Source organism: Dromiciops gliroides, chromosome 1, assembly GCF_019393635.1.
Source record: "Dromiciops gliroides isolate mDroGli1 chromosome 1, mDroGli1.pri, whole genome shotgun sequence".
Lineage (NCBI taxonomy): Eukaryota > Metazoa > Chordata > Mammalia > Microbiotheria > Microbiotheriidae > Dromiciops > Dromiciops gliroides.
Window position 1 is genome coordinate 395,023 of NC_057861.1, and position 27,742 is coordinate 422,764.

The window sequence follows — 27,742 nt, forward strand, 5'->3', positions numbered from 1 at the left end:
CATACACTTGACACTTACTAGCTGTGTGACCTTGGGCAAGTCAGTTATCCCCAATTGCCTCACTGCCCCACCCCCCAAAAATAATAATAAAAAAAAAGATGGGAAAATAAGTCAACACATTGGTTACTTTGTGATAATATATTCCTCACTTGTATCTCTAGTCAAATGACCCATCTGCTGAATAGAAATAAACTGTTCACCACCAGTAAGTGAAGGGCTTTCCACATGCACTAAATGTGTATGGTTCCTGTTCAATATTGAGTAAATTTTTCAAGGAGTCTCTTCCAGATAAAAGTATGCTTTCCAAGATTTTATTAATGAGGTTTTCACCATAACAAAATCTATGAGGTTAAGTTAATGCTGTGATCCCTGAGAATGCCTTCCAACAGTCATTACATTCCTAAGATTTCTTTCTAGGATGTATTTTTGCAATATGTACTGGAAGACCTTTCTGAGTGAAGGCCTTTCCACATTCATTGCACACATAGGATTTCTCTGCAGTGTGAGTCCTCTGATGCTGAGTCAGTGTTGTGCTCTGTGCAAAGGCTTCTCCACAATCACTGCACTTAAAAGGTTTCTCTCTAGTATGAATGTTGTAGTGTTGTGTAAGATGTGACTTTTGAGAGAAAACCCTTTTACATACCCTGCATTCATGAGGTTTTATTGCTCTATGAATTTTCTGGTGCTGAGAAAGTTTAGAACCTTGACTGAATGTCTTCCCATGTTCTATGCATTCATTGGGTTTCTCTCCAGTGTGAGTTCTTTGATGTCTAGCTAATTCTGCAATAAGGGGAAAGGCTTTACCACAATAGATACATTCATAAGGATTCTCTCTACTATGAATGCTAAAGTGTTGTTTAAGACCTGATTTCTGGCGAAAGAACCTTCCACATTCAGAGCATTCATATGGTTTCTCTCCAGTATGAACACTACCATGACGAGTGAGATCAGACTTCTGGGAGAAGGCCTTCCCACACACTCTGCATTCATGAGGTTTTATTCCTCTATGATTTCTCTGGTGCCGAGAAAGTTTAGAGCCTTGACTGAATGTCTTCCCACATTCTTTGCATTCATAGGGTCTCTCTCCAGTGTGAGTTCTCTGATGTAGAGTGAGGGTTGTGCTCCGTGGAAAGGCTTTCCCACAGTCACTGCATTTAAAAGGTTTTTCTCCAGTGTGAATCCTGAAATGTCGTATAAGGTCTATCTTCTGGCAGAAAGACTTTCCACAGTCATTGCATTTGAAAGGTTTTTCTCCACTATGAATTCTGAAATGCTGAGTAAGACCTGTTTTAAGGTGGAAAGCCTTTCCACACTCACTGCATTCATAAGATTTGGTTTTCCTCTGACTACCAGAATGTTGATTAAGATCTGCTTTTTGAGAGAATGTCTTCCCACATTGAGTCAATTCATAACATGTTTCTCCTGGATCAGTTCCCTGGGGTAGATTAAGTTCATTATACACTATGAAAGAATTCCCACTTTCATAAAGTCCCTCTTCACCATGAATTTTTTGTTTGTCAATGAGATCAAAATCATAAGAGAAGGCTTTCTGACATTTGTTAACCTCAGAATATTTCTTCTGTGAATAGATCAGATTACAATATCTTTGGTCTGACTCCATGGTGAAGCTCCTTCTCTGATCAGCACCTTTGTGGAGATTCATTACTAAAGACACTCCCTGCTGTGGCAAAAGGACTGGCTCTGGGTTAGAAGTTTGGTCATATTTACTGTAATCAGAAGCTCTGACTTCACCACCAGTTTCTGTCTGGATTACTTTTCCTTGCCTAGAAAGTTTCTCCTCATTGCTCTGATCTCTCTTTATTCTGTCATAATACTCCCAGATTTGTCCCATCCTGGAGATGCATGGGTCATCCCACAAGGTCCTTTGCTGGGATAAGTCTTCCACAGAAATGCCCATCTCTGGAGAAGACTCCTTGGTCTGAGGCCTGGCATCCCAATCTGAAAGAAAGAAAAGTATAAATATCTCTTTCCCATGGATGAATAAGTTTTAACTATGCTTCACTTTCCCCAATATTCTGGCTTTTATAAGCAATGTACACATTATTTGCATCAATTCTTTCTTTGAAAATATTTTTACATTCACCATATACATCCTTTAATGTAGCTCAATAATAGTACATAGGTGAATAGGCCAAAATTGATATTTGAGGCACAATTAACAGAAACATGGAAGATTGCTGGCCCCCCTGAACCAATACAATGTGCTGTGAAGTATTTTTTTTCCTTTGGTGGAAAATTCTTCATCTGAATATCACCCTTGGGGAATCTTACGAATGTGATCAGGGTCTAAGAAGGGGAAATGATGTGGCTCCTACACTGCAGAATTCTGCCTTGCTCTCCCAACAGATAAGTCACAGTTCCCCCCACAGTGGAGCAGCACTCCTGCATCCTGAAGCAGCAGCATAATCTGGTCATTTCTAGCTGTCTACACCAACTGATCCTGGTGTAAAAGTTGACCACATCTAAATACAACAGAAGAGTTAGGAAGAAATGATCTGTAAGATCTACAGCTGGGAGAAGGATTCACAATGAAAAAGTCTTTGAAAGGATCACCAATGCCCATTTCCCAAAGGCCCACAGATGGATGACCAACTCAGCACTGGGGTGTCATGTACTCAAGGGCCTGACACTCACCTGGCCTGCAGGTGTTGAGGACACTGTCACTTAGACTCCAATGTGCTTCCCCTGCCTCCAGCTGAGAGATCACATCCATGCTGGAATCTACAAGGCCTAGTCATAGGAAATGGCAAAGTGACAGAAAGGGTGAGTCACCTCAGAACTCAACCCTCATAGGCCCCTAGGGGTAAACTAGGAAGGTCCAGGGAGACTGGGGGCATGCAGAATGAAACAGAAAATATCTGAAGCATGATCTGATTTGTTTTCCTGGGAAGACACAGGAATGGGACAAAGAACAGAGTTGGGTTCAGAAAGACTAGGAGTCTTCTGGCCCATTTAAACTAAAATACATGGGACTTTCATGAGTTCCAGTATTTGCTGTGGGACTTTAGAAAGCCCCTCTGGTCTGAGGGAGCAGAGCTGGGGGTCACTCAATGAAGCAGCCAGATCCCAGACATACAAAGCCAGAGCCCTTCTGATGGGACCAGGGAGAGCAGAAGCCCCCTGCTTTGGGCCTCACTGGGATGGACAAGGCCTTGGGTTTACCAGGCCTTCCCAGAGGAGCCATCCTCACCCAGGCTGACCAGGTTCCTGTAGTTCTCCAACATCACCTCCCAGTAAAGCTCCTTCTGGGAAGTGTCCAGGTAGCCCCACTCCTCCCAGGTGAAGTCCACAGCCACATCCTTGAACGTCAATGAGTCCTGAAACAACAAATACATTTGTGCTCAGCCAGGGACCCTAACAGGGGCAGGAATGAGAGGGACTGATTGCTCCTACATTCAGGTTTCCTTGTCCCAAGGCAGATCTTTGGGGGGAGCTCCTACATGCCTCAGGCTGTGCCAGATGGAAATCATGCAAGAGAAGGACAGTCATCCTCCAGGCAATAAGCATTCATGGAGGGTCTACCCTGTGTCAGGCTCTGTGCTGAGCCTGGAGATACAAAGCAGGACAAAAACAGTCCCTGCCCTCAGGGAGCTCACAGTGAAAAGGGGGAGACAAGAGGCCCCTGGCCACTGACAGACAAGATGGAGACAACACTGTCCTCACAACCACCTTGGGAAGACCAGGCTTCCTCAGCCCTACTTTACAGATGATCAAACTGAGGCCAGGAAAGGCTTCCTGGATTGCTCAGGGTCACACACACAGGATCAGAGCTGGGGCTCCCATCCCTGTCTCCAGACCCTGACCAAGGTCTCTCTCCACCAGACCATGAGGCCTCCTACTCAACAGCTCAGGGTCCCCAGTGCCAGTCTTCTCCCAGAGGCCCCAGAACCCAGCAACAGGCCTTTGTTAAGGGCCATCTCTGTGCCAGGCACTGGGGTCCATGGTGGGGGGATGCAGAGGAAAAGCCACAACAGCCCTGACTTTGGACTGGAAAAAGCCTCCTGGAGGAGGCACAACTTGCTCTTGGTTTTTTTTGTGTGTGTGTGAGGCAATTGGGGTTAAGTGACTTGCCCAGGGTCACGCAGCTAGTAAGTGTTAAGTGTCTGAGGCTGGATTTGAACTCAGGTACTCCTGACTCCAGGGCCAGTGCTCTATCCACTGTGCCACCTAGCTGCCCCTACTTGCTCTTGTTTTGAGTCAGGAAGGGCCTTTTCACTCCCTGAATTTCCAGTTAGGTCTTTCAATGGAGTCAAGGAGCTTGGCTCTCTAGGTGAGCATTAGGACAATCTCTCCTTACATCAAGAGGAGAATTAGCTGCTCAAACTTCATGAACTTCTGAACTTTTGCTTACGCAGCATTTTCTACAAAATGTTTATGAAGTGCCGGTGCTGGGATCTGATTTCAGTACCCTGGACACAAGTTAGGGAACGTGCACGGCTGGAAATTTCATGGGAACTTCAAGCAGAAATGTTAGGAAATGCCAGTTTTCCTGAAGATGCCAGAGAAGGGAAAGTAGAAAACCCCATCTGGAGAGTAAGGATTCTAAATCTTAAATGAAGTAGTTTGAATTTTAATAAAGAAAAACGACAATGACAGGCCGGTCAGTGGAGGTTGAATGAGTGTGGGAAGAGACTGGAGGCTGGGAGACCAAGGTTCAAACTCAAACAAGAGCCCCGGGGACCAGGGCCAGGGCCTGCACTGGGGGAAGGATGTGTGACTGGAGTGTGGTAAAAATTATCTGTGGAAAGGGGCAGCTAGGTGGGGCAGTGGATAGAGCACTGGCCCTGGCTTCAGGAGGACCTGAGTTCAAATCCAGCCTCAGACCCTTGACTCTTACTAGCTGTGTGACCCTGGGCAAGTCACTTAACCCCAATTGCCTCAACAACAACAACAAAATAATAATAATAATAATAAATTATCTGTGGTAAGAAATTATTGGGAGTTTTAGCTGACTCATTTGGGAATGGCCACACCTGGCCCACCCTGAAGTTAGGTATGCTACTCAGGTCAGAAGGAGAACTCTCCATAGGCAGTTTTTGAAGGACCTCCCCTTTTGGGGGAGGAAGATTGAACGCTCCCTGAAGAGAGGAGGAGGTGCTTCCAGAATGTTAGGTCTCTCTCTCAGGCTTCTGCCTTTCTGGTGGCACCAGCAACTGGAGACATCCCAAATGTGGTGAGTGAAAGCAAATTCCTTTGAATTATCTTAATTGGAAAGGATCTGGGGATTGCATAGGCTAAGTTTAGAGTTAAGAGAATTTATCTGTATTTTCTTTTTCCTACTTCCTTACCTTTGATTTTTATTAATTTCACCTTTGTTGTTTAATTAATTCTCAAAGTAATAAAATGTGATCCTTTTGTGGAAAAGAAGCTTTAAAGGCTCCTTTCTTATTGGCCTGGGAGAAATATTTAAAAGGGCAGTTCAGAAGGGAGGGAGGTTTGAATCTAAAGGTCCCTCACTATTTCTGGGACCCCAATAGTTTGGCGAGTCACCCAATTAACGCTCCATATATTAAATTTCAACCCTCACAGGGGAGAGGTGCTGTATGCAGGCAGGAGGTTAAGAAATCCCTTCAGGTGACAGCTGATTTCATCTGGGGGCTGAGAAAGAGAGGCAGGGAGCAGTCACAGAGAAAAGTGAGGGTGCCAGCCTGGGGCACTTGGAGGAGGGTGGTCTCCTCCACAGGAAGAGTCAGGTTCAGAATCAGGGAGGGCGGGGCAGCTAGATGGTGCAGTGGATAGAGCACTGGCTCTTGAGTCAGGAGTACCTGAGTTCTAATCCGACCTCAGACACTTAACACTTACTAGCTGTGTGACCCTGGGCAAGTCACTTAACCCCAATTGCCTCACTAAAAAAACAAAAACAAAAACAGAATCAGGGAGGGTTTGGGGGAGATGCTGAGTTACCCTGGGACGTGGTGAGCTGGGGAGGCCCAGGGGCCATCCTCCTTAAAAAGTCCTATTGTTGTAGTTGTAGCTGCAGGACTGGAACCCACAGCCTGGGATGAGACCCCTAAGGGACAGAGCTTGGAGAGAGAAGAAGGGCCAGGCTGAGCCAGGGACAAGCTTCTCAGACAGAGGGCATGGCATGGATGGGGACCCAGCCAAGGAGACAGAGAAGGGAGGAGTGGTCAGACAGGGAGGAGGAGGGACCCAAGAGGGAGCAGGGTCAGGTCCCTGAGGCAGGGGAGAGAGGAGGAGGCAGCTGCTGAGTCAGGTCAGGGAAACCAGCATTTATTAAGTGCCTCCTGGATGCCAGGCAGCTTGACTGGGTGACTGGGTGACTGAGTGGCTGCTGGGCCCAGGTGCCCTGATGACAGAGAGCACTGGAGAGAGGACCTGTCTGCTCCCTGTGACCTGAGACACCATGTCAGGGAGAGGCCAGGGCTGCTTACCTGGGGGGTCCTGGGGGGCAGGAGCCTGGGGCCCATTCTTCCCTCCTTCCTCCTCCTTGCTCTGGCTTGTACCCAGGCCCGTGGGGTCTCAGGGGGCTGAGCTAGAAAGGAAAAGGGAGCCCTGGGAGGGAGGGGTCAGCTCCCAGACCTTCCTGGGCCTTGGAAATGCCCACAGTCCTCCCTGCTCCAGGGGACATCAGGAGGAGCTTGTCTGTTTCCAGGGCTTGGGGCAACTCAACGTGCATTGATGAAGCGCCTACTGTGTGCCTCACTGCATTCCAGGTGCCAGAGATGCCAAGGAGAAGGAAAAGCCCAGACTGGTGGTCCCTGTTCCTCTACCCCCCCCCAGGAGTCCTGGGAAGGAGGGAAGAGCGGTGACACCTGGGGGGGGGGGGTGAGGAGGGGACCCTGGGCAGGAGCTGGTGGAGGGCTGCAGAGCTGAGGCTGGGGGCTCCTTTCCTGGGGGAACAAACCCTAGGAATGCAGGGGGGCAGGGGCGTGTGAAACCCAATAAGGGAGATGGGGGGAGCCCCAGGGCATTTGGGGAGCAGGTGCAAGGGGAGGAGTAAGAATAGAAGCCGGGCATAGTTGGGGGGGCAGGGGGAACGCGATCCCTCCTGACACTCGCTCCCTCCTCCCCTTAAGGTTCTAGGAGGCTTCGCCCCATTTCAGTGAATGGCAAGTGAGGCAAGAGAAGCGGGAAGAGGCCGGCAGGGGTCCCAGGGCCTGTCCTCTCCTCTGCCCACTCCCCGGCTCCCCTCCCTCACCTCCTCCTGCATTCAGGACAACTGTCCAGGAAACCTGGGGCCGAGACACACGTGGGAGAGGAAACTCCGGCGTCTGCGCAGTCGCTCTCTCACGGGGGGGGGGGGGGGGAGGAGGGTAAGGGGGGGGGGAGGAGGGTAAGGGGGGGAGGAAGCGTCCATTGGCCAGGCCGCGGGAGGCGGGGCTCCTTCTCCGAAGTCAGCTCCCGACGCGCCTGCGCGCTCTGGCCACGGCCGCCTAGAACTTGCAGCCAATCAGAGGAGCCGCCCTGGCGCTGCCCCGCCCCGCAGCCGCTTCCTGGGTGCTCTCCTGGTACCTTCCTGTCCAGTCCACACTGGGTGCGAGCCGTGCTTCTCCCCAGGCTGTGGTCTCAGTGTCTCTCTCAGGGAAATGGGCCTAGGCTTGCCCCGGATCGGCGGTGGCTGGGTCCCCTCGGTATCTGGGCGCCTGGGGGGACCGCCCGGGGTCCTGGCGCTGATTCCCGGGGACCCAGGTTCTCCCCACCCCTGCCGCAAGCACCCCTTCCCCCTACGGAACCGGGCTAGCACCTCTCCTTAGCCGCCTTCGAAGCCCCTGTCTTCCCCAAGGGGGAGCGGAAGAGCAGAAGAAGTGACCCCAATAACCGCCCCTCTCCCAGCAGCGTGGAACCGTCTTTCCCCCTTCCCAGGAGGGTCACGGGTGACCGCATTGGTTTGCCAAGCTCCGTACATGCCCTGTGTCCTTGTGCCCTCCCCTTAACTGGGGCACGTCGGAGCTCTCCTTGCCCTCACTGCACAGAGGGAAAACTGAGGCATCCTTGATGGAGAGTGTGTGGGGATGGAGGTGATTTTAGGTCCCGCACTCCCCCTGCTGCCCCTCATGCCCCTCCCTAGGGAGCCTCCTGGCCTTGATGCCATCCCTACTTAGGGTTCCCTCCTGTCCCCCTGCTCCCCCTCGCCCCCTTCATAGCCTGATCACAACATTCAGGGCTCCTTCCTGCTCTGGACTTGGTGCTGGGTGGCCTGGCATTGGAGATGATATGTTCCCATGGCCAGTCTTGGGATCCTTTTTTCAGCTTTCCCCTATTACAAAGTGCTTTTCTCACCACATTTGCAAAGACAAACCCTAGCATCATGGGGAAATAGATGGTGGGGGTCCTTCGATAAAGAATTACACTCTGTCACACAGTCCAATTAGAATTAAAATGGTCCTTGACCCTTATTGGGCGCTATAGAAAGTGGTGGAGAGACAAGTCGAAGCCTTAGCTTCAGAAAGCGGCCGTGGTCACTCACAGGCCAGGCAGGCTGAGCAGAAGCCCAATGACCCCCTGGGTCTCTCTGTAGCTCCAGCGTTGTGTCCTGGAAGCAGCTTCACCGTAAGAAGGAGCTAAAGGCCAAGAAGGCCAAGATCAGTAGGAAGACTTGGGCTCAAGGGGAGGAGAGAGAAGTCTAAGCCCTGTGACACCAGGAAGTCTGGCACCAGAACAGCCTGGAATACACAGAGGCAAAGGGGCTTCCCTGCTGTTCCTGTGAGGTGTCCCAGGCAGGGCTGCAGAGGGGAAGGATCCAGCTTAAGGTAGATCCCTTTACAAGGTAAAATCTTTGGGTGGGGGGCTTACAGTGTGTTTCAGCTCAACCTAATGAAGATGAAACAAACGACTACAGAAACCCCAACTTTACAAAGATCGCTGAGGGAGTGGCAGTCCGTGTTACCTTTGGAATTGTTATAGAGTTAGGACTATTAAAGTCTAACCTGGCCAGCTGACAGGGGTCTTCTCCTTGACACACACCTTGAATCAAGAGAGATTAGACCATTAGGCTATGGCCTGAGTTGAGTGAGGGATGGATATGGCTAGAGAGATCGTCTCACTGGGGGTCAGCTAGGTGGTATGGCAGATAAAACACCAGCCTTGGATCCAGGAGGACTTGAGTTCAAATCTCACATCAGACACTTGACACTTATTAGCTGTGTGACCCTGGGCAAGTCACTTAACCCCCATTGCCCCACCAAAAAAAGAGAGAGAGAGATCATTTCACTCAACCTCCCCCAGCCATCACCAGTGGGGAGACTGTCCTCCATTTCCAATAGGTGGATTGGATGAAGGATCTTTCCTTGGGGATCTCATCAGGTCCTATGTTCCTCATCACCTCCCTTCTGGACTCTTGTAGTAGCTGCTGGGGGTCTGGGGGTCTGCCTGCCTCCAGCTTCTCCCCCTCCAATGCACCCCCTCATTCAGCCTCTAAAGAGATTCTTCTCAAGCACATCTCCCTTCTCAGTAAGCTCCATGGCTCCCTAGTGCCTGTCCTATCCTCTTCCCAATCCTCCCTAACACAGGACTCCATCCAGTGACACCGGCCTCCAGGCTGTTCCGCCACCATCTCTCGGCTCGGGACATTTTCTCTGGCTGTTCCTCAGACCCTCTTCCTTTAAGTCCCAACTAAACATACCGCTCCCCCGCCCCCCCCAGTGGAAGACTTGCCCATCCCTCTGATAACTACCTCCTACTTATTGGGCCTAGAGCTAGCTCTCAGATAGTTGTTTGCACACAGATTCCCCCTTTAGACCAGGAGGGCAGGGAAGGTTTCTTTCTTTCTTTTTTTGATGGCCAATGAGGGTTAAATGACTTCACCAGTGTGAGATTTAAAATTGGATACTAGAGCATTAATCTCCCCTGTTTAACCTTTCCCTTAATTGATCTCCCAGACTAGTAAATGGAAGAAGCTTCTGGTCTCTAGTTAGAGCTTTTATTGTTTGGTAGTTACAAGGTGATGTTGATTAGAGGGATAGGAAAGTAGAAATACAAAACAAATAGTCTTAAGTCTAAGCTTAGTCTATGTTCCGTATAAAACTCACCAAAAGCCCAAGGCCACCTTTAGGGAGGAGAGCCGCGTCAGGCACGTGTTGCTAACGGCGAGCCGGGCCGCGTCCAACTCCAGTCAGCATCTGTCTGTGTGTCGCGCCAGTCCTCGGACCAGGGGAGCAGGAAAGAGATCCCACTTCCGTTCTCTCCTTGCCTTTTAAGCTCGCACCCCAGAAGTGGAGTGCTAGCAGCCGGGCTGACGTGCGTAGCCCATACACGGCCGTCGGTCTCCTCCCCGAAAGGGTGGTCCTTCAAAAACTGGTATCTCTCCATTATCGCTAACCAACTGTTAAAACTTTTTACCACACCAGGGTCACACAGCTAGTAAGTGCTGAATTTGAACTCAAGTCCTCCTGAATCCAGGCCTGGTGCTTTATCCACTGGGCCACCTTGCTATCCCTGATGGCTTCTTTCAGTCTTAGTGCCAGGCCTTAATCCATGAGTTTAGGGAAACATTGTTTGAATGGCTAAGGAAATTCAATCTAGAGGGCAACGTTGTTTCAAAGCCACAGGCCTGATGGGTGAGGGGTGGAGGATGCTCTGCCTCTTCAAGGGAGTCTTCCTCCTCCTCCAGTCCCTGGTGCAGAAAGGAGGGGTCTTGACCTGGTAGCACCTTGAGGGAGAGGAATGGTGAATTATGTAGTTTGTTCTTATCTGAGAGGAACATGCTCTACTGGTTAACTGTTAACTCAGCAGGAAAAAGAAAGGAATGGGGGAGATGGGGGTGGAGAAGAAGCCTCCAGGACTTGAATACTGTGTCTTGCTGGTAGAAAGGCAGCTAACCACACAGTGTTGCACAGCTTTAATGTCAGCAGCTCTAGTGTTGGCAGCCCTAGGGTTGCTAGCAGGCTGCTGTTCAAAAATCCCAAGCAGGCAGAAGTTGGTGAGGTAAGGCTTTATTCATCTTCAGGAAGATGGGCACTCTTCTGAATGTGCCGGAGAGTGCCCTGAAGTGAGGTCCCTCCCCTTGGACCAGTCAAATTAAGGCATTTCAATGCTCCTCATTTACATACCCCCCCATCAATATACAGCATAACAATAAGAACCAATCAGATTGTACCAAATGGACCAGGCACAGTGCTAGAAACTAGTCAGGTACCAGTTGATTAATCAGCTTTTACAAACTATGATACTGGGCAAGAGTGTGGGCTCCCCCTTCAGAACAATACCCTGTTAACACACATAACTCTTCAAGAAAGAAAACCTGTCTTGGGGTTTGACCAATCAGATTGTGACTAGGCGAGGACCCTATGCTGGGGTAAGAATGTCCCCATTCTCCACTAAACTTGTGTAAACATAACCTTTCAAAATAGTCTGGGCTTGAGCTCTGAGTAATGGGGGGATCACTTTGGGCACCTCAAACTGAACTTCGAGCCCAGCTCAGGCCCAAGGCCCAGAAGCCTAGGCTGGAAGCCCCCTGTGTGGGCGGCCCCCTGCTGGGAGGTTGGGGCCACAAAGCTGTTGGGCCTTTTCTCTCCCTGCCAAGGGAGGAGGACACACCATTCCTCTCAGAGCATGAGCCAGGGACTAAAATGTCCTCGGGTTATCGCTTAACCCCTTTTGGTTGCCTCCATCAACTGGACACCTCAAACCCTGCAGAAGCAGCCCCATGCTCCCCCCCCCCAGAGGCTGAAGGGGAACCTTCCCTCTGCACCAGGAGCGTGGGACCCTCTTCCCTGCTTCCCAGGAGGGGCTAGCCCGGTTCCGTAGGGGGAAGGGGTGCTTGCGGCAGGGGTGGGGAGAACCTGGGTCCCCGGGAATCAGCGCCAGGACCCCGGGCGGTCCCCCCAGGCGCCCAGATACCGAGGGGACCCAGCCACCGCCGATCCGGGGCAAGCCTAGGCCCATTTCCCTGAGAGAGACACTGAGACCACAGCCTGGGGAGAAGCACGGCTCGCACCCAGTGTGGACTGGACAGGAAGGTACCAGGAGAGCACCCAGGAAGCGGCTGCGGGGCGGGGCAGCGCCAGGGCGGCTCCTCTGATTGGCTGCAAGTTCTAGGCGGCCGTGGCCAGAGCGCGCAGGCGCGTCGGGAGCTGACTTCGGAGAAGGAGCCCCGCCTCCCGCGGCCTGGCCAATGGACGCTTCCTCCCCCCCCTTACCCTCCTCCCCCCCCCCTTACCCTCCTCCCCCCCCCCCCCCCCCGTGAGAGAGCGACTGCGCAGACGCCGGAGTTTCCTCTCCCACGTGTGTCTCGGCCCCAGGTTTCCTGGACAGTTGTCCTGAATGCAGGAGGAGGTGAGGGAGGGGAGCCGGGGAGTGGGCAGAGGAGAGGACAGGCCCTGGGACCCCTGCCGGCCTCTTCCCGCTTCTCTTGCCTCACTTGCCATTCACTGAAATGGGGCGAAGCCTCCTAGAACCTTAAGGGGAGGAGGGAGCGAGTGTCAGGAGGGATCGCGTTCCCCCTGCCCCCCCAACTATGCCCGGCTTCTATTCTCACTCCTCCCCTTCTATCTCCCCTGCTCCCCAAATGCCCTGGGGCTCCCCCCATCTCCCTTATTGGGTTTCACACGCCCCTGCCCCCCTGCATTCCTTGGGTTTGTTCCCCCAGGAAAGGAGCCCCCAGCCTCAGCTCTGCAGGCCTCCCCACCATCCCCTGCCCGGATTCCCCCCCCCCCCCCCTCCCCCTCCCCCCCCCCCCCTCCCCCTCCCCCCCCCGCAGGTGTCACCGCCCCTTCCTCCTCAGATGACCAGGCATTTCCCAGGACTCCTGGGGAGGGGCGGGGCAGGGACCACCACAGTCTGGGCTTTTCCTTCTTGCCATCTCTGGCACCTGGAATGCAGTGAGGCACACAGTAGGTGCTTCATCAATGCACGTTGAATTGCCCCAAGCCCTGGAAACAGACGAGCTCCTCCTGGTGTCCCCTTGGGCTTGGAGGACTGTGGGCATTTTCAAGGCCCAGGGAGGTCTGGGAGCTGGGAGGGGGCAAGGGCCGACCCCTCCCTCCCACGGCTCCCTTTTCCTTTCTAGCTCAGCCCCCTGAGACCCCACAGACCTGGGTACAAGCCAGAGCAAGGAGGAGGAAGGAGGGAAGAATGGGCCCTGGGCTCCTGCCCCGCAGAACCCCCCCAGGTAAGCAGCCTTGGCCTCTCCTTGACTTGGTATCTCAGGTCACAGGGAGCAGACAGGTCCTCTCTCCAGTGCTCTCTGTCATCAGGGCACCTGGGCCCAGCAGCCACTCAGTCACCCAGTCACCCAGTCAAGCTGCCTGGCATCCAGGAGGCACTTAATAAATGCTGGTTTCCCTGACCTGACTCAGCAGCTGCCTCCTCCTCTCTCCCCTGGCTCAGGTGTGTGTGTGTGTTAAAATTCCAGAATGAAAATTATTTTCTCCTGAGCTGTTTGCTCAATGATTGAGAATTTCTTTTTTATGAAAAGGAATATAAAGGCACCAAGTCGAGGCAGTATTTGTAATATTAAATTCACCCAACATGGTATTTGCATGAAGCCCAATTGCAATGGTAGGAAAAGGATTGCGGTAGTTATTCTTGTGCATTGTATTCACAGGTAGACTAGAGAATGCTGGTTTTACTCTTTCATTTAAAGCTATATAATCATGATATTCTCTAATTGGGGTCATAATATCTGGAGATTTTTTAATCTGACAATGAGGAAACTATAACCTGCTTCCTTTTCTTCATAACTAGTATTTTTATTTTTTGAAGGCAACACTTAAATTTAGTCTCGCTACAATTCACTCCTACATTGTTCCTGGTATGTCACATGATATGACATGTGTTGCTCTAACAGGGAGCAATTTCCACTTAAAGCACATGGTAAATTCCACAATGTATTCATTTTTATTTTGTTTTGTTTTTAGTAGATAATATAAGTATTGACTTGGTGGAGGGGGAAGGCGGGGAATGTAAGCAAAAATGGTATTAGCAAAGGGGATGGAAATAGTAGACTGCTAAAGAGCTGTCTGTTTGAAGCCAATTTTTAGAAATGTGAACCAAAAATTGCACCTGTTGTGCCTGATGTATCTGGACCTGTGGATTTTGTATTGTTTTGTTTTCTATGAGTAATAAAGTGAAATCTCTTTGAGTCCTACATTGTCCATAGAAATCAGCAAACAATTCCTAAGTGTATCAATTAGGCACCTACTGGATGTTTTTAAGACTGGCTTGAACTTGAGTTGAATTTTTGGATTTTTTGGTGGTGTTCATTCTTTCTTTCTCTTTCTTTCTCTCTCTCTCTTTCTTTCTTTCTTTCTTCCTTCCTTTCTTTCTTTCAAAAGAACCTATGCACACATTCAGACTATTTCTGAGAAAATATACAGGTAGAAGGGTAAGCTTCTAAACAGGCCTAATGCACCTGGGTTTGCATTAACAGCCTGAAATCCTTCAGAAGACATTTCTTGTTCCAAGGGCCACAGAATTTTATTGCTAAAAGAAAAGGAGGAAGTCATCTAGGCTAATGCTTTCCTTTGATGGATTAGAAAACTGAGGCTAAAATGGCTTGCCCAGAATTATACCAAATGGTTCATAATTTGAATCTCAAGTTCTTGATTCCTTATCCAGCATATATTCTGCTCTGAGTGCTGCCTTTTTGGCTATTTGTTCTCTTTCCTCACCCAAAAATATCCTTTCTGGGAGGACTGCAAATTAGAGTTCCCTTAGAGAATCTGGATTTTCCAAAATATTTATTCATTTTGCAATTAAGCATTCTTGAGCACCTGTTGTTTGCATAGCTCCAGACTAGGCTCCATCAGTAAGAACCCCAGGGGGAGATTTGGTCACTGAGGAAGATAAATTATTTTACTTTTTTAAGTGAAAAGGATAAGAATTGCTTGCTCTCCCTTCCCCACCCCAAACTCTTATCTTTTCTCTAAATACCCACAGGAAAATACTCAAGTATATATGTTATGGGTCCATAGCACCCCAGAAGTTCTCTGGGGCACATCAAAGAACCTTCTCCTTGAGAAACTAAACCAGAAGACAGACACACCTGGAGAGATAAGTGGAACCAGATCAGACTGAGCTAGCTCCGAAACCCCCACCTTTCATTCTAGTCTTCCTCAACCCTGGGACTATAAAATTAGTTGTGGCTGTTTCCTTTGTGTTGAGAGATCTGCAGCCACCCTTCACCCAATTCCTCCAGCCATCACCAGTGGGGGATGGTCCTCCCTCACTAAAGGAACTTTCCACAGTCAGATGGTCACCCCCATCAGTCCTCTATAAAAGTACCTGCCTTGGGGCAGCTAGGTGGCACAGTAGATAGAGCACAGGCCCTGGAGTCAGGAGTACCTGAGTTCAAATCCGGCCTCAGACACTAAACACTTACTAGCTGTGTGACCCTGGGCAAGTCACTTAACCCCAATTGCCACACTAAAAAAAAAAAAAAAAGTACCTGCCTGTCTCCTGCTCGAGGAGATTGGTATCTCAGAGCCACCTCTGTGCCATGCCTTTCTCCCCATGAGAAGTCCAAGGATTTTTCATGGTTTTCCTTCCCTTCCCTTCCTCAGCCTGAAATAAACTACTATCTTATTCTAACTGCTTTTGTGTGCAAGAGGGTGTAATTCTTTTTTTTTTTTTTTTAGTGAGGCAATTGGGGTTAAGTGACTTGCCCAGGGTCACACAACTAGTAAGTGTTAAGTGTCTGAGGCCAGATTTGAACTCAGGCACTCCTGACTCCAGGGCTAGTGCTCTATCCATTGTGCCACCTAGCTGCCCCCGGGTGTAATTCTTTAAAGAGGAATTCCTAAGGACCCCGAACCCCTACCCTTACCCCAAACCCCTAAGCCATACTGCAAATACCTACCCCATTTTCCCCATGACAATATAGAATATTTGTATTGTTGATGAAATCAAAGCAGTCTTTTCCTCTCCCCCTCCAAGTACACAGTGGAAAGAACACATATTTTGGAATCTGAGAACCTGAGTTCAAATCCTGCCTTTGTTCTGAATGACTTGGTGTGACCCTAAAACAAGTCACTTAAAAACTGAATCCTCTGATGGGCTATCAGTTTAGTTATTGATGGGACAGGATGGGACTCTTGCCTCTTTACCTTTTGTTTTTTCATCCAGAAATTATGGAAACAAGATTTTGTTCACAGTAGGAGGCATGGGCTGTGTGCCCCTTGGATCAAGCCATGCAGTTTACTTTCCTTGTCAGTATCACTTGCATGTTCTCACATAAGTGTCCGTGTGTGTGTGTGTATACACATACATATAGTATGTATGTGTGTATATATATACATACATGTATGCATCCATACGCACACACATACATATATATGAAATTCCAAGAAGGAATACTATTACAAGGTTAATACTGTCTCTGTGGAAAAATAAAACCTTTCTCTAGCCAAAAGATGCATGTAATGAAATTGCATTGGGGAAAAAAAATAGGTTCAGCGTTAATGAGTAAATATATCCAGTTTTGGTTACAGCACTAATTTCCTTAACTGTTACTCATGGAGCTGCCAAACTTTGATTTTTGTCTTGCTCTTGATTCATATTACATTAAAAAGAAAAGAAAAGGGGCAGCTAGGTGGCGCAGTGGATAGAGCACCGGCCCTGGATTCAGGAGTACCTGAGTTCAAATCCGGCCTCAGACACTTAACACTTACTAGCTGTGTGACCTTGGGCAAGTCACTTAACCCCAATTGCCTCACTAAAAAAAGAAAAAAAAAACCTTTAAAAAAAAAAGAGGAACAATACTTTTGTTCTACAAAACAGCCCTGAGCAGCTGGCTATGACCTGTTATGACCTGTCAATCATACTGTATACCTGGCTTTTTGTGTATGTTAACTTCTTAAATGTAATTATTCTGCTTCTGTTTTATAGTAACCGTGAGACATAACAATGCAAGTATATGATTATTTTCTCATTAAAACCAAAGCCTGGGGGCAGCTAGGTGGTGCAGTGGATAAAGCACCAGCCCTGGATTCAGGAGGACCTGAGTTTGAATCTGGCCTCAGACACTTGACACTTACTAGCCGTGTGACGTTGGGCAAGTCACTTAACCCCCATTGCCCCCCCCCAAAACAAAACAAAACAAAACCAAAGCCTGTGTTGGGTTTCTATAAATGAAAAAAAAATTCAAACTACTTCATTTAAGATTTAGAATCCTTACTCTCCAGATGGGGTTTTCTGCTTTCCCTTCTCTGGCATCTTCAGGAAAACTGGCATTTCCTAACATTTCTGCTTGAACTTCCCGTGAAATTTCCAGCCGTGCACATTCCCTAACTTGTGTCCAGGGCACTGAAATCGGATCCCAGCACCGGCACTTCACGAACACTTTGTAGAAAATGCTTCGTAAGCAAAAATTCAGATCACAGCTAATTTGGCCTCATGCTGTAAGGAGAGATTGTCATAGTGCTCACTGAGAGAAAAGACCCTATTTGGACCTTTCTCAGAGCCCTAAAGGCAGAGAGTGAGTCCAGTTTCAGGCCCACCAGTTTTGTGCCCCCCCTCCCCACCTCCCTGCTCAGCACAGGAGGCTTCCAGCCAAGGCTGCGGGGCCTGAAGAAGGGCCTAGGTTTTGTGGGAGTAGGGCTGGGCTGGGAGTGCACCTTGAGGTACCCCAGGTGATCCCCACGTGACTTGGAGCTCAAGCCCTGACTCGAGTTTTGTTTTGAAAAACTATGTTTATACAAGCACTGTTTAGTGGGGAATGGGGACGTTCTTACCCCAGCATAGGGTTGGGACCTAAAGTCACAATCTGATTGGTCAGTAAATGGAACAATCTGATTGGTCAAACCCCAAGACATGTTTCTTTCTTGAAGAGTTATGTATGTTAACATGGTATTGTTCTGGGGGGTGGGGGGGGGTGACACTCCCAGTATAGGTTAAGGCCGGTATTGTAGTTTGTAAAATCTGATTGGTTAACTCGTACCACCTGATCGGTTCTTAGACTGTTACTGTTATTCTTTATAAATAGCAACTATAATAACTGTAATAACTGAAATATAAATGAGGGGTATCAGAAGGCCTTAATGTGATTGCTTGGAGGGACCCCTTGAGGGGTATAAATAGAGGTGAGGGACTTCACTTCAGGGCACTCTCCGACACATTCAGAAGAGGGCCCATCTTTTCAAAGATGAATAAAGCCTTCACTCACCAACTGCTGCCCACTTGGGATTTTTGAACAGCAACCTGCTAGCAACCCTAGGACTGCCAACACTTGAGCTGCTGACACTAGAGATGACCAACACGAAGAATGGTTAGCTGTGTTTCTAACATCTCACATAGAGAGCCAAGCTCCTTGACTCCATTGAAAGACCTAACTGGAAATTCAGGGAGTGAAAAGGCCCTGCCTGCCTCAAAACAAGAGCAAGTTGTGCCTCCTCCAGGAGGCTTTTTCCAGTCCAAAGTCAGGGCTGTTGGGGCTTTTCCTCTGCATCCCCCCACCATGGACCCCAGTGCCTGGCACAGAGATGGCCCTTAACAAAGGCCTGTTGCTGGGTTCTGGGGCCTCTGGGAGAAGACTGGCACTGGGGACCCTGAGCTGTTGAGTAGGAGGCCTTATGGTCTGGTGGAGAGACCTTGGTCAGGGTCTGGAGACAGGGATGGGAGCCCCAGCTCTGATCCTGTGTGTGTGACCCTGAGCAATCCAGGAAGCCTTTCCTGGCCTCAGTTTGATCATCTGTAAAGTAGGGCTGAGGAAGCCTGGTCTTCCCAAGGTGGTTGTGAGGACAGTGTTGTCTCCACCTTGTCTGTCAGTGGCCAGGGGCCTCTTGTCTCCCCCTTTTCACTGTGAGCTCCCTGAGGGCAGGGACTGTTTTTGTCCTGCTTTGTATCTCCAGGCTCAGCACAGAGCCTGACACAGGGTAGACCCTCCATGAATGCTTATTGCCTGGAGGATGACTGTTCTTCTCTTACATGATTCCCATCTGGCACAGCCTGAGGCATGTAGGAGCTCCCCCCAAAGATCTGCCTTGGGACAAGGAAACCTGAATGTAGGAGCAATCAGTCCCTCTCATTCCTGCCCCTGTTAGGGTCCCTGGCTGAGCACAAATATATTTGTCGTTTCAGGACTCAGTGCAGTTCAAGGATGTGGCTGTGGACTTCACCTGGGAGGAGTGGGGCTACCTGGACACTTCCCAGAAGGAGCTTTACTGGGAGGTGATGCTGGAGAACTACAGGAACCTGGTCAGCCTGGGTGAGGAGGCTCCTCTGGGAAGGCCTGGTAAACCCAAGGCCTTGTCTATCCCAGTGAGGCCCAAGGTAGGGGGGCCCTGTGCTCTCCCTGGTCCCATCTGAATGGCTCTGGCTTTGTATGTCTGGGATCTGGCTGCTTCATTGAATGACCCCCAGCTCTGCTTTCTCAGGCCAGTGGGGCTTTCTAAAGTCCCACAGCGAATACGGGAACTCATGAAAGTCCCATGTATTTTAGTTTAAAGGGGCCAGAAGACTCCTAGTCTTTCTGAACCCAACTCTGTTCTTTGTCCCATTCCTGTGTCTTCCCAGGAAAACAAATCAGATCATGCTTCAGATATTTTCTGTTTCATTCTGCATGCCCCCAGTCTTCCTGGACCTTCCTAGTTTACCCCTAGGGGCCTATGAGGGTTGAGTTCTGAGGTGACTCACCCTTTCTGTCACTTTGCCATTTCCTATGACTAGGCCTTGTAGATTCCAGCATGGATGTGATCTCTCAGCTGGAGCCAGGGGAAGCACATTGGAGTCTAAGTGACAGTGTCCTCAACACCTGCAGGCCAGGTGAGTGAGTGTCAGGCCCTTGAGTACATGACACCCCAGTGCTGAGTTGGTCATCCATCTGTGGGCCTTTGGGAAATGGGCATTGGTGATCCTTTCAAAGACTTTTTCATTGTGAACCCTTCTCCCAGCTGTAGATCTTACAGGTCATTTCTTCCTAACTCTTCTGTTGTATTTAGATGTGGTCAACTTTTACACCAGGATCAGTTGGTGTAGACAGCTAGAAATGACCAGATTATGCTGCTGCTTCAGGATGCAGGAGCGCTGCTCCACTGTGGGGGGAACTGTGACTTATCTGTTGGGAGAGCAAGGCAGAATTCTGCAGTGTAGGAGCCACATCATTTCCCCTTCTTAGACCCTGATCACATTCGTAAGATTCCCCAAGGGTGATATTCAGATGAAGAATTTTCCACCAAAGAAAAAAAAATACTTCACAGCACATTGTATTGGTTCAGGGGGGCCAGCAATCTTCCATGTTTCCGTTAATTGTGTATCATCTCTTATCATTTTTTTTTTTGCAGGGCAGTGAGGGTTAAGTGACTTGCCCAGGGTCACACAGCTAGTAAGTGTTAAGTGTCTGAGACCGGATTTGAACTCAGGTCCTCCTGAATCCAGGGCCGGTGCTTTATCCACCGAGCCAACTAGCTGCCCCATCTCTTATCAATTTTGGCCTATTAACCTATGTACTATTATTGCGCTACATTAAAGTATATATATAGTGAATGCAAAAATATTTTCAAAGAAAGAAGAATTGATGAAAATAATATGTACCTTGCTTATAAAAGCATAGGCAAAGCTTATTCATCCATGGGAAAGAGATATTTATACTTTTCTTTCTTTCAGATTGGGATGCCAGGCCTCAGACCAAGGAGTCTTCTCCAGAGATGGGCATTTCTGTGGAAGACTTATCCCAGCAAAAGACCTTGTGGGATGACCCATGCATCTCCAGGATGGGACAAATCTGGGATTATTATGACAGAATAAAGAGAGATCAGAGCAATGAGGAGAAACTTTCTAGGCAAGGAAAAGTAATCCAGACAGAAACTGGTGGTGAAGTCAGAGCTTCTGATTACAGTAAATATGACCAAACTTCTAACCCAAAGCCAGTCCTTTTGCCACAGCAGGGAGTGTCTTTAGTAATGAATCTCCACAAAGGTGCTGATCAGAGAAGGAGCTTCACCATGGAGTCAGACCAAAGATATTGTAATCAGATCTATTCACAGAAGAAATATTCTGAGGTTAACAAATGTCAGAAAGCCTTCTCTTATGATTTTGACCTCATTGACAAACAAGAAATTCATGGTGAAGAGGGACTTTATGAAAGTGGGAATTCTTTCATAGTGTATAATGAACTTAATCTACCCCAGGGAACTGATCCAGGAGAAACGTGTTATGAATTGACTCAATGTGGGAAGACATTCTCTCAAAAAGCAGATCTTAATCAACATTCTGGTAGTCAGAGGAAAACCAAATCTTATGAATGCAGTGAGTGTGGAAAGGCTTTCCACCTTAAAACAGGTCTTACCCAGCATTTCAGAATTCATAGTGGAGAAAAACCTTTCAAATGCAGTGACTGTGGAAAGTCCTTCTGCCAGAAGATAGACCTTATACGACATTTCAGGATTCACACTGGAGAAAAACCTTTTAAATGCAGTGATTGTGGGAAAGCCTTTCCACGGAGCACAACCCTCACTCTACATCAGAGAACTCACACTGGAGAGAGACCATATGAATGTAAAGAATGTGGGAAGACATTCAATCAAGGCTCTAAACTTTCTAGGCACCAGAGAATTCATAGAGGAATAAAACCTCATGAATGCACAGTATGTAAGAAGGCATTCTCTGTAAAGTCCCATCTCATACGACACTACAATATTCATACTGGAGAGAAGCCCTTTAAATGCAGTGATTGTGGGAAAGCCTTTACTAGGAACACAACCTTGACTCTACATCAGAGAACTCACACTGGAAAGAAATACTGTGAATAGAAAGAATGTGGGAAGGCATTCAGACAGAATTGTCAACTTTCTCTGCACAAGAAAATTCATATAGGAATAAAACCATATGAATGCACAGTATGTAGAAAGGCATTCTCTGTAAAGTCACATCTTATATGACACTCCAATATTCATATGGGTGAGAAGCCTTTTAAATTCAGTGATTGTGGAAAAGGCTTTTCCCACAACACAGCCTTGACTCTACATCAAGGAACTCACAGTGGAGAGTGTAAGGGGCTAAAATCCTAGCTAGTCTGTCTAAAATAGCTAATGAGTGGTCAACAATAAATTATAAGCTTTAGCAAGAGTATTTAAGTATTTATTAAAGAGCATTAGGATCTAATGATCAGAGAGAAAGGTAAAAACCTATTTCTAAGAGACCCCAGCATCCGACCTGCTATGGTGTGATGACACCTGGAAATGTTATGGAAAGGTTTCCATACCACATCTCGTGGTGCATAGATTGTGCTAGGCCTCAGGTGGATGGATTCTGACCATGCCACCAGATTGAGTGAAAAAGCCAAGTTAAGCTAAATCAGGTACATGTGTTAAGGCTAACATAACACCAGACTGTTTTTGGAGTGAGAGAGGAAGAAACTGGACTATGTCCAGCAATTGTGCTCCACATAGTTGCTCTCATAAGCAAACTATGGACTTCCTGAATGTATTTGGCTGTTCTCTCAGCCTCCATCAGGGTATCTTACATGTACCTGTCTCTCCTCCTGTTGTACATATATTCTTTCCAGGGCCTGCAATGTGGAATTGAACCATCTCCATCAAGCTCATTGTAAGAGCAATTAGTCTCTGAAATGGTAAGTTTCCATAAATCATAAATCTCTTATTAATTTCACCAAAGATAATATGATGGTAAAAATGTGTGCTACACTGCATAATTTAGGATATACTTGAAATATGTATATATAATTCCAAACAATACCCAGAGTATACATAGTCAGAATGACATACAAGTGATAAATGGATGTAAATGGCTGATATTATTAAACATTATTATAGAATCTTCATTAAGCAAGTAAACTACATCATCTTGTCCATGAATTCTCTATCTGGTACAATGACAATAACAGATACTTGAAGTGATAAACAATTTATCTAAAGGAAATAAAACATCAGCGAGACTCAATATGTTCATTAATTGTCTTATAAATCAAGCAATAAGGTTCAATAACCCTTTCTAGAAGACAGAGCCATGTGCACTTGGTGAAGAAGTTCTTGTGGGAGGAAAAGCTTGTTTAAGGTTAGAGCTTATAATGCTAGAATTTGGGGTACACCACATTTTTTAACCTGGTTCCCCAATTCTCTGCATGCCAAAGTGGCAGGGGTTTCTGAATTATCATTGATTCTTCTAATGCTGTTATAATGACCGTTATGGTAGAAAATATGGAGTTCTTTAGCGTTGGCTTTTTCTGTGCCACAAATTTGCCATAGAGGTTCATTCGACTGGTGAATGATTACATTCAGTTGGTTATTTTGGCAAAGGCTACAATGGCGTCATTCCCAGCACAAGTACCAGCTTTTTTCAAATCAGCAACATAGTATTCAAAGGGAATATCTGTTTTTATAAAAGACCCAAAGTCATCTTTATGACTGAGCATATAATTAGCAGTTTCTTGCCTTTGTTTAAGATGGTTTTTGGAATGACCTTCTAACTGGTCTCCGAGGGCTCTGAAAAGACAATTTCCATCTCCTGATACCTTACAGAGTTTGAGTCCCAGGGTTTAAAATTGAGTAATAATGCTTGCAAATTGGAACTGTCTATTACCCTTGGGCTCTGTTCAGTTTCTTTGCTCTTTAGCAGCTGGTTGAGTTTTATCTGAAATTACTTTACCCACGAATGGTGCGGGTTTCATGTGGGAACAATGAATCCAAGATTCTTTTTCTCCAATTTTAATAGCAGTAGGAGTTGTCAATAATACCTGAAAAGGTCCCTCCCAAGTGGGCTGGGTCCCACTGGTCCACTGAAAATTCTTAATATATACATCATCTATAGAACTTAAATCATGCAAGGAAAAGTCTAAAGGACCAGCTTGTATAGCAACTCCTGTTTCATGGAGTTCACGTAGCCTAGTTTGTAGTTCCTGTATATAGGAAGCAACAGAAGTATCACCTCCCACCAGTGATGTATAGACTGGGGAAAAAGTTTTAGCTTGGATAGGAGGCTGACCAAAAAGCATCTCATAAGGAGATATGTGGAGTTCACCTCTTGGTCCACTGCACAGATAGAATAATGCCAATGGTTGAACATCAGGCCATTTTAAATGGGTTTCAGTACATAATTTGCCAGTCATGCTCTTAAGCTCTTTATTCATACGTTCAACTTGGCCTGAGCTTTGAGAGTGGTAAGAAGTATGAAATCTAGGGGTTACTCCCAAGAAAGAATAAATCTGGGAGAGAATTGAATCTGTAAAATGTGTACCTCTATCAGAGTCAATGCATGCTGGTGGCCCAAAGCGGGGAACAATCTCTTTAAGGAGAGCTTTGACCACAAAGCCAGCAGTTGCTCGTGGGGCAGGAAAAGCCTCTACCCATCAAGTGAGCTAGTCAACAATAACAAGGCAAAATTTATATTGTCCTTCTTTGGGCATAGAAATAAAGTCAATTTGTAGGTGTTCAAAAGGTGTATATGTCAAAGGGCGTCCTCCATATGTTTTAGCATAGAAGGCATGTTGATTGTAAGACTGGCATGTGGAACAGCCTGAGCAGATTCGAGATGCTGTGTTAGTTATACCTCGTGCTAACCAGGTTCTTCTAACTGAGTCCACAATGTCCCGTGTGCCAAAATGGCCTTTCTTGTGAATAGAGAGGCATACCTGGTGATAGAATTTCCGGGGGAGAAGTGGTTTTCCCTCCGAAGACATCCAGACTCCATTGATCTGTTTAGTCTTGAATCTCCTTTTCCACCTTTCTACTTCAGAATCATCATAAGTTAGGTGGAGAGAAACATCCTCAGAAGGTGAGAGGTTAAATACATGTTCAGGGGCTTCTAAAACAGCAAGCTTAGCTGCCGAATCAGCTTGTGCATTCCCCTTTGAAACAGGATCATTATTCCCTGTGTGGGCAGGGCAATGTACAATTGCTAGAGCAAAGGGAAGTTTCAGGGCAGATAGGAGGTCCTTGATAAGGTCTCCATTAGCAATAGCTTTGCCAGAGAATGTTAGAAAGCCCCCTCTGTAGCCAAAGCATGCCTACAGCATGGCATACACCGAAGGCATATCTGGAGTCTGTATAAATGGTAGCGCTCTTCCCTTTGGCTATGTCACAGGCTTGTGTAAGAGCCACAAGTTCAGCAGCTTGTGCACTAAAATGTAAAGGCAGAGAAGCTGCCCAGATAATATCATAATCAGAGACTACAAAAGCTCCAGTGAAACGGGTGAACGAAGAACCATTTGTATAGAGGACAATATCAGGATTCTCTAAAGGTGTATCCAAAAGGTCATCACGGGGTTTCTTAGCCATATCAACTAAAGAGGCACAGTCATGCAATGGCTCCCCCAAGAGTGGTAAGTTAGGGGGCAGTGTTGCTGGGTTAAGGACTGTACAGTGTTTTAGTGAGGCAATTGGGGTTAAGTGACTTGCCCAGGGTCACACAGCTAGTAAATGTTAAGTGTCTGAGGCCGGATTTGAACTCAGGTACTCCTGACTCCAGGGCCGGTGCTCTATGCACTGCGCCACCTAGCTGCCCCTGTACAGTGTTTTAAAGTGATATTTTCATGACCTAGCAGGGTTTCTTCATACTTAGCCAGCCTTTGATCTGAAAAGTCTTGGGTTCTATGGCGTGGTAAGAGGGCCTCTACTTCGTAGGGACATTGTACTGTAAGAGGATTACCTAGGACCAAATCAGAGGGTTTTTCTACCAAAAGGGCTGTAGCCGCCACTGCCCTGAGGCAGGGTGGCACCTCAGAGGCCACAGAATCTAGTTGGCTGGAATAATAAGCTATTGGATGCTGGACAGGTCCCAATGATTGTGTCAGGACCCCAGAAGCCACTCCCTTCTGTTCATGCATAGAAAGAGTAAAAGACTTACTGTAATCTGGGAGTCCTAGTGCAGGTGCTGACAACAATGCCCGCTTCAATTCTGATATAGCTGAGAGAGGCTGGGAATCCAGCTGTAAAGGTTCTGGGACAGAATTTTTAGTTAGAGCTATAAGAGGCTTAGTAATTTCGCCAAAAGAGGGTATCCATTGTCTGCAATACCCAGCTGCTCCCAGAATGGCCCTTAAGTGTTTCTTAATAGAGGGAGCAGCAAGTTGTCAAATAGCCTGGACTCACTTAGGAGAGATAGAGCGAGTTCCAGCAGCCAGAATGAAGCCCAAATATTCTACCTGAGGTAAGCACCATTGCACCTTTGACTTAGAGACCTTGTGGCCTGTCTTGTATAGTTCTAATAATAAATGACGACTGTCTTCCTGACAGGTGTCAGCATCAGGGGAGGCTAAAAGTAAATCATCAACATACTGCATTAAAGTGGAACCTTTAAAAGTAATAGATGGGGCAGCTAGGTGGCACAGTGGATAAAGCACCAGCCCTGGAGTCAGGAGGACCTGAGTTCAAATCTGGCCTCAGACACTTGACACTTACTAGCTGTGTGACCCTGGGCAAGTCACTTAACCCCAATTGCCTCACAAAAATAAAGAAAAAGAAAAGAAAAAGGTGACTAGTTCTACCTTCTCTTCTTTGGAAAAAAAAAAAAGTAATAGAGGCCAGGTCCTGTTGTAAAATTTGAGAAAATAATGTAGGATTGTTCACAAATCCCTGTGGGAGTCTAGTCCGGGTCCACTGTGTATTTTTCAAGGTAAAGGCAAATAAATACTGGAAGTCCTCATGCACTGCTATAGAGAAAAAGGCAGAGCAGAGGTCTACCACTTTGAAGCATGTAGCCTCTTATGGGATTGGAGAAACTATGGTGGCAGGATTAGGGACTATAGCATGTCTTGGAATAACATAATTGTTAATTGCTCTAAGATCTTGTACAAAACGATAAACAGGTTTGCCATCTGGGCCAGGTTTGGGTTTTTTTGTTTGTTTGTTTTTTGTTTGTTTTTTTTGTTAGGTGAGGCAATGGGGTTAAGTGACTTTCCCAGGGTCACACAGCTAGTAATTGTTAAGTGTCTGAGTTCGGATTTGAACTCAGGTCCTCCTGAATCCAGGGCCAGTGCTGTATCCACTATGCCACCTAGCTGCCCCCAGGCTTGGGTTTTTTAACTGGCAAAATGGGAGTATTACATGGAGAATGATGGCATGGGACAATAATACCCTGACTTTTCAGAGCCTCAATTATAGGGGTGATCCCTTCTATAGCTTCTTTTTTTTTTCTTAGTGAGGCAATTGGGATTAAGTGACTTGCCCAGGGTCACACAGCTAGTAAGTGTTAAGTGTCTGAGGCTGGATTTGAACTCAGGTACTCCTGAATCCAGGGCCAGTGCTCTATCCACTCCTTCTATAGCTTCTTTAGACAATGAATACTGTGGAATGGATGGAGGTGTTCCCCCTTTAACTTAAATAGTAACAGGCATAGCAGATTTAAGGAGCCCCACTTCAGTAGTGGATGAGGCCCATAGGGACTCAGGAATGTCAGGGGATTTTGGATGTATCCCCTATTGCTCCTTGAGCGTCTGCAATCAAAATTGGTAATAAATGAACAGTATCCTTTGGCAATCACAGAGAGACAGCCCCATATGGAGCACAAGATATGGTTGCTCTAAGTTTACAAAGGAGATCATGACGTAATAAATTTACAGGGGCATCCGGCATAAGTAAAAATGAATGTTCTACAGTTAAAGGCCCCATAGATACCATGCAAAGGGTTAATTCTCCCACTCTTTGGGCCTTACCTGAGACTCCTACCACATTTAAAGATCCAATAGCATTGCATCCAGGGTCTGGTTTATGCACTAAGGCTGATGTAGAGGCTCCTGTATCTAACAGACAATCATAATACATGTCCCCAACTTTGAGGGTTATGTGGGGTTCGTTACTCTGGGGAGGTGAATGGATTGGTACAAGGGGTTTCACAAATTCAGGATCTGGAAGAGTAAAGCTTTCTGTATTTA

General features: G+C 47.3%; 2 protein-coding genes across 4 annotated transcripts; one reads left to right on the forward strand and one right to left on the reverse strand.

The window, feature by feature from the left end:
* Positions 1 to 227: 227 nt before the first annotated feature.
* On the reverse strand, positions 228 to 11,865 carry LOC122734378 (zinc finger protein 454-like). Its single transcript, XM_043975156.1, has 8 exons — positions 11,659 to 11,865; positions 11,374 to 11,495; positions 8,450 to 8,525; positions 7,495 to 7,684; positions 6,414 to 6,514; positions 3,212 to 3,338; positions 2,656 to 2,751; positions 228 to 1,959 (listed from the first exon to the last, which is right to left on the reverse strand). Exons 1-8 carry the CDS (start codon positions 11,863 to 11,865, stop codon positions 401 to 403), a joined length of 2,478 nt encoding a protein of 825 aa, XP_043831091.1. The 3' UTR covers positions 228 to 400.
* A 309-nt stretch (positions 11,866 to 12,174) lies between these two features.
* LOC122737762 (zinc finger protein 501-like) lies at positions 12,175 to 22,760 on the forward strand. Of its 3 annotated transcripts, XM_043979939.1 has the most exons (5): positions 12,175 to 12,255; positions 12,989 to 13,090; positions 18,997 to 19,123; positions 19,585 to 19,680; positions 20,521 to 22,760. In XM_043979939.1, the coding sequence occupies exons 1-5, from the start codon at positions 12,244 to 12,246 to the stop codon at positions 21,663 to 21,665; spliced, it is 1,482 nt and encodes a 493-aa protein (XP_043835874.1). In that variant the 5' UTR covers positions 12,175 to 12,243; the 3' UTR covers positions 21,666 to 22,760. The 3 variants fall into 3 exon arrangements, with proteins under 3 accessions (XP_043835874.1, XP_043835875.1, XP_043835876.1); XM_043979940.1 differs by lacking the exon at positions 19,585 to 19,680; XM_043979941.1 differs by lacking the exon at positions 12,175 to 12,255 and having other exon boundaries at positions 13,075 to 13,090; positions 18,997 to 19,188.
* The last annotated feature ends 4,982 nt before the right edge of the window (positions 22,761 to 27,742 follow it).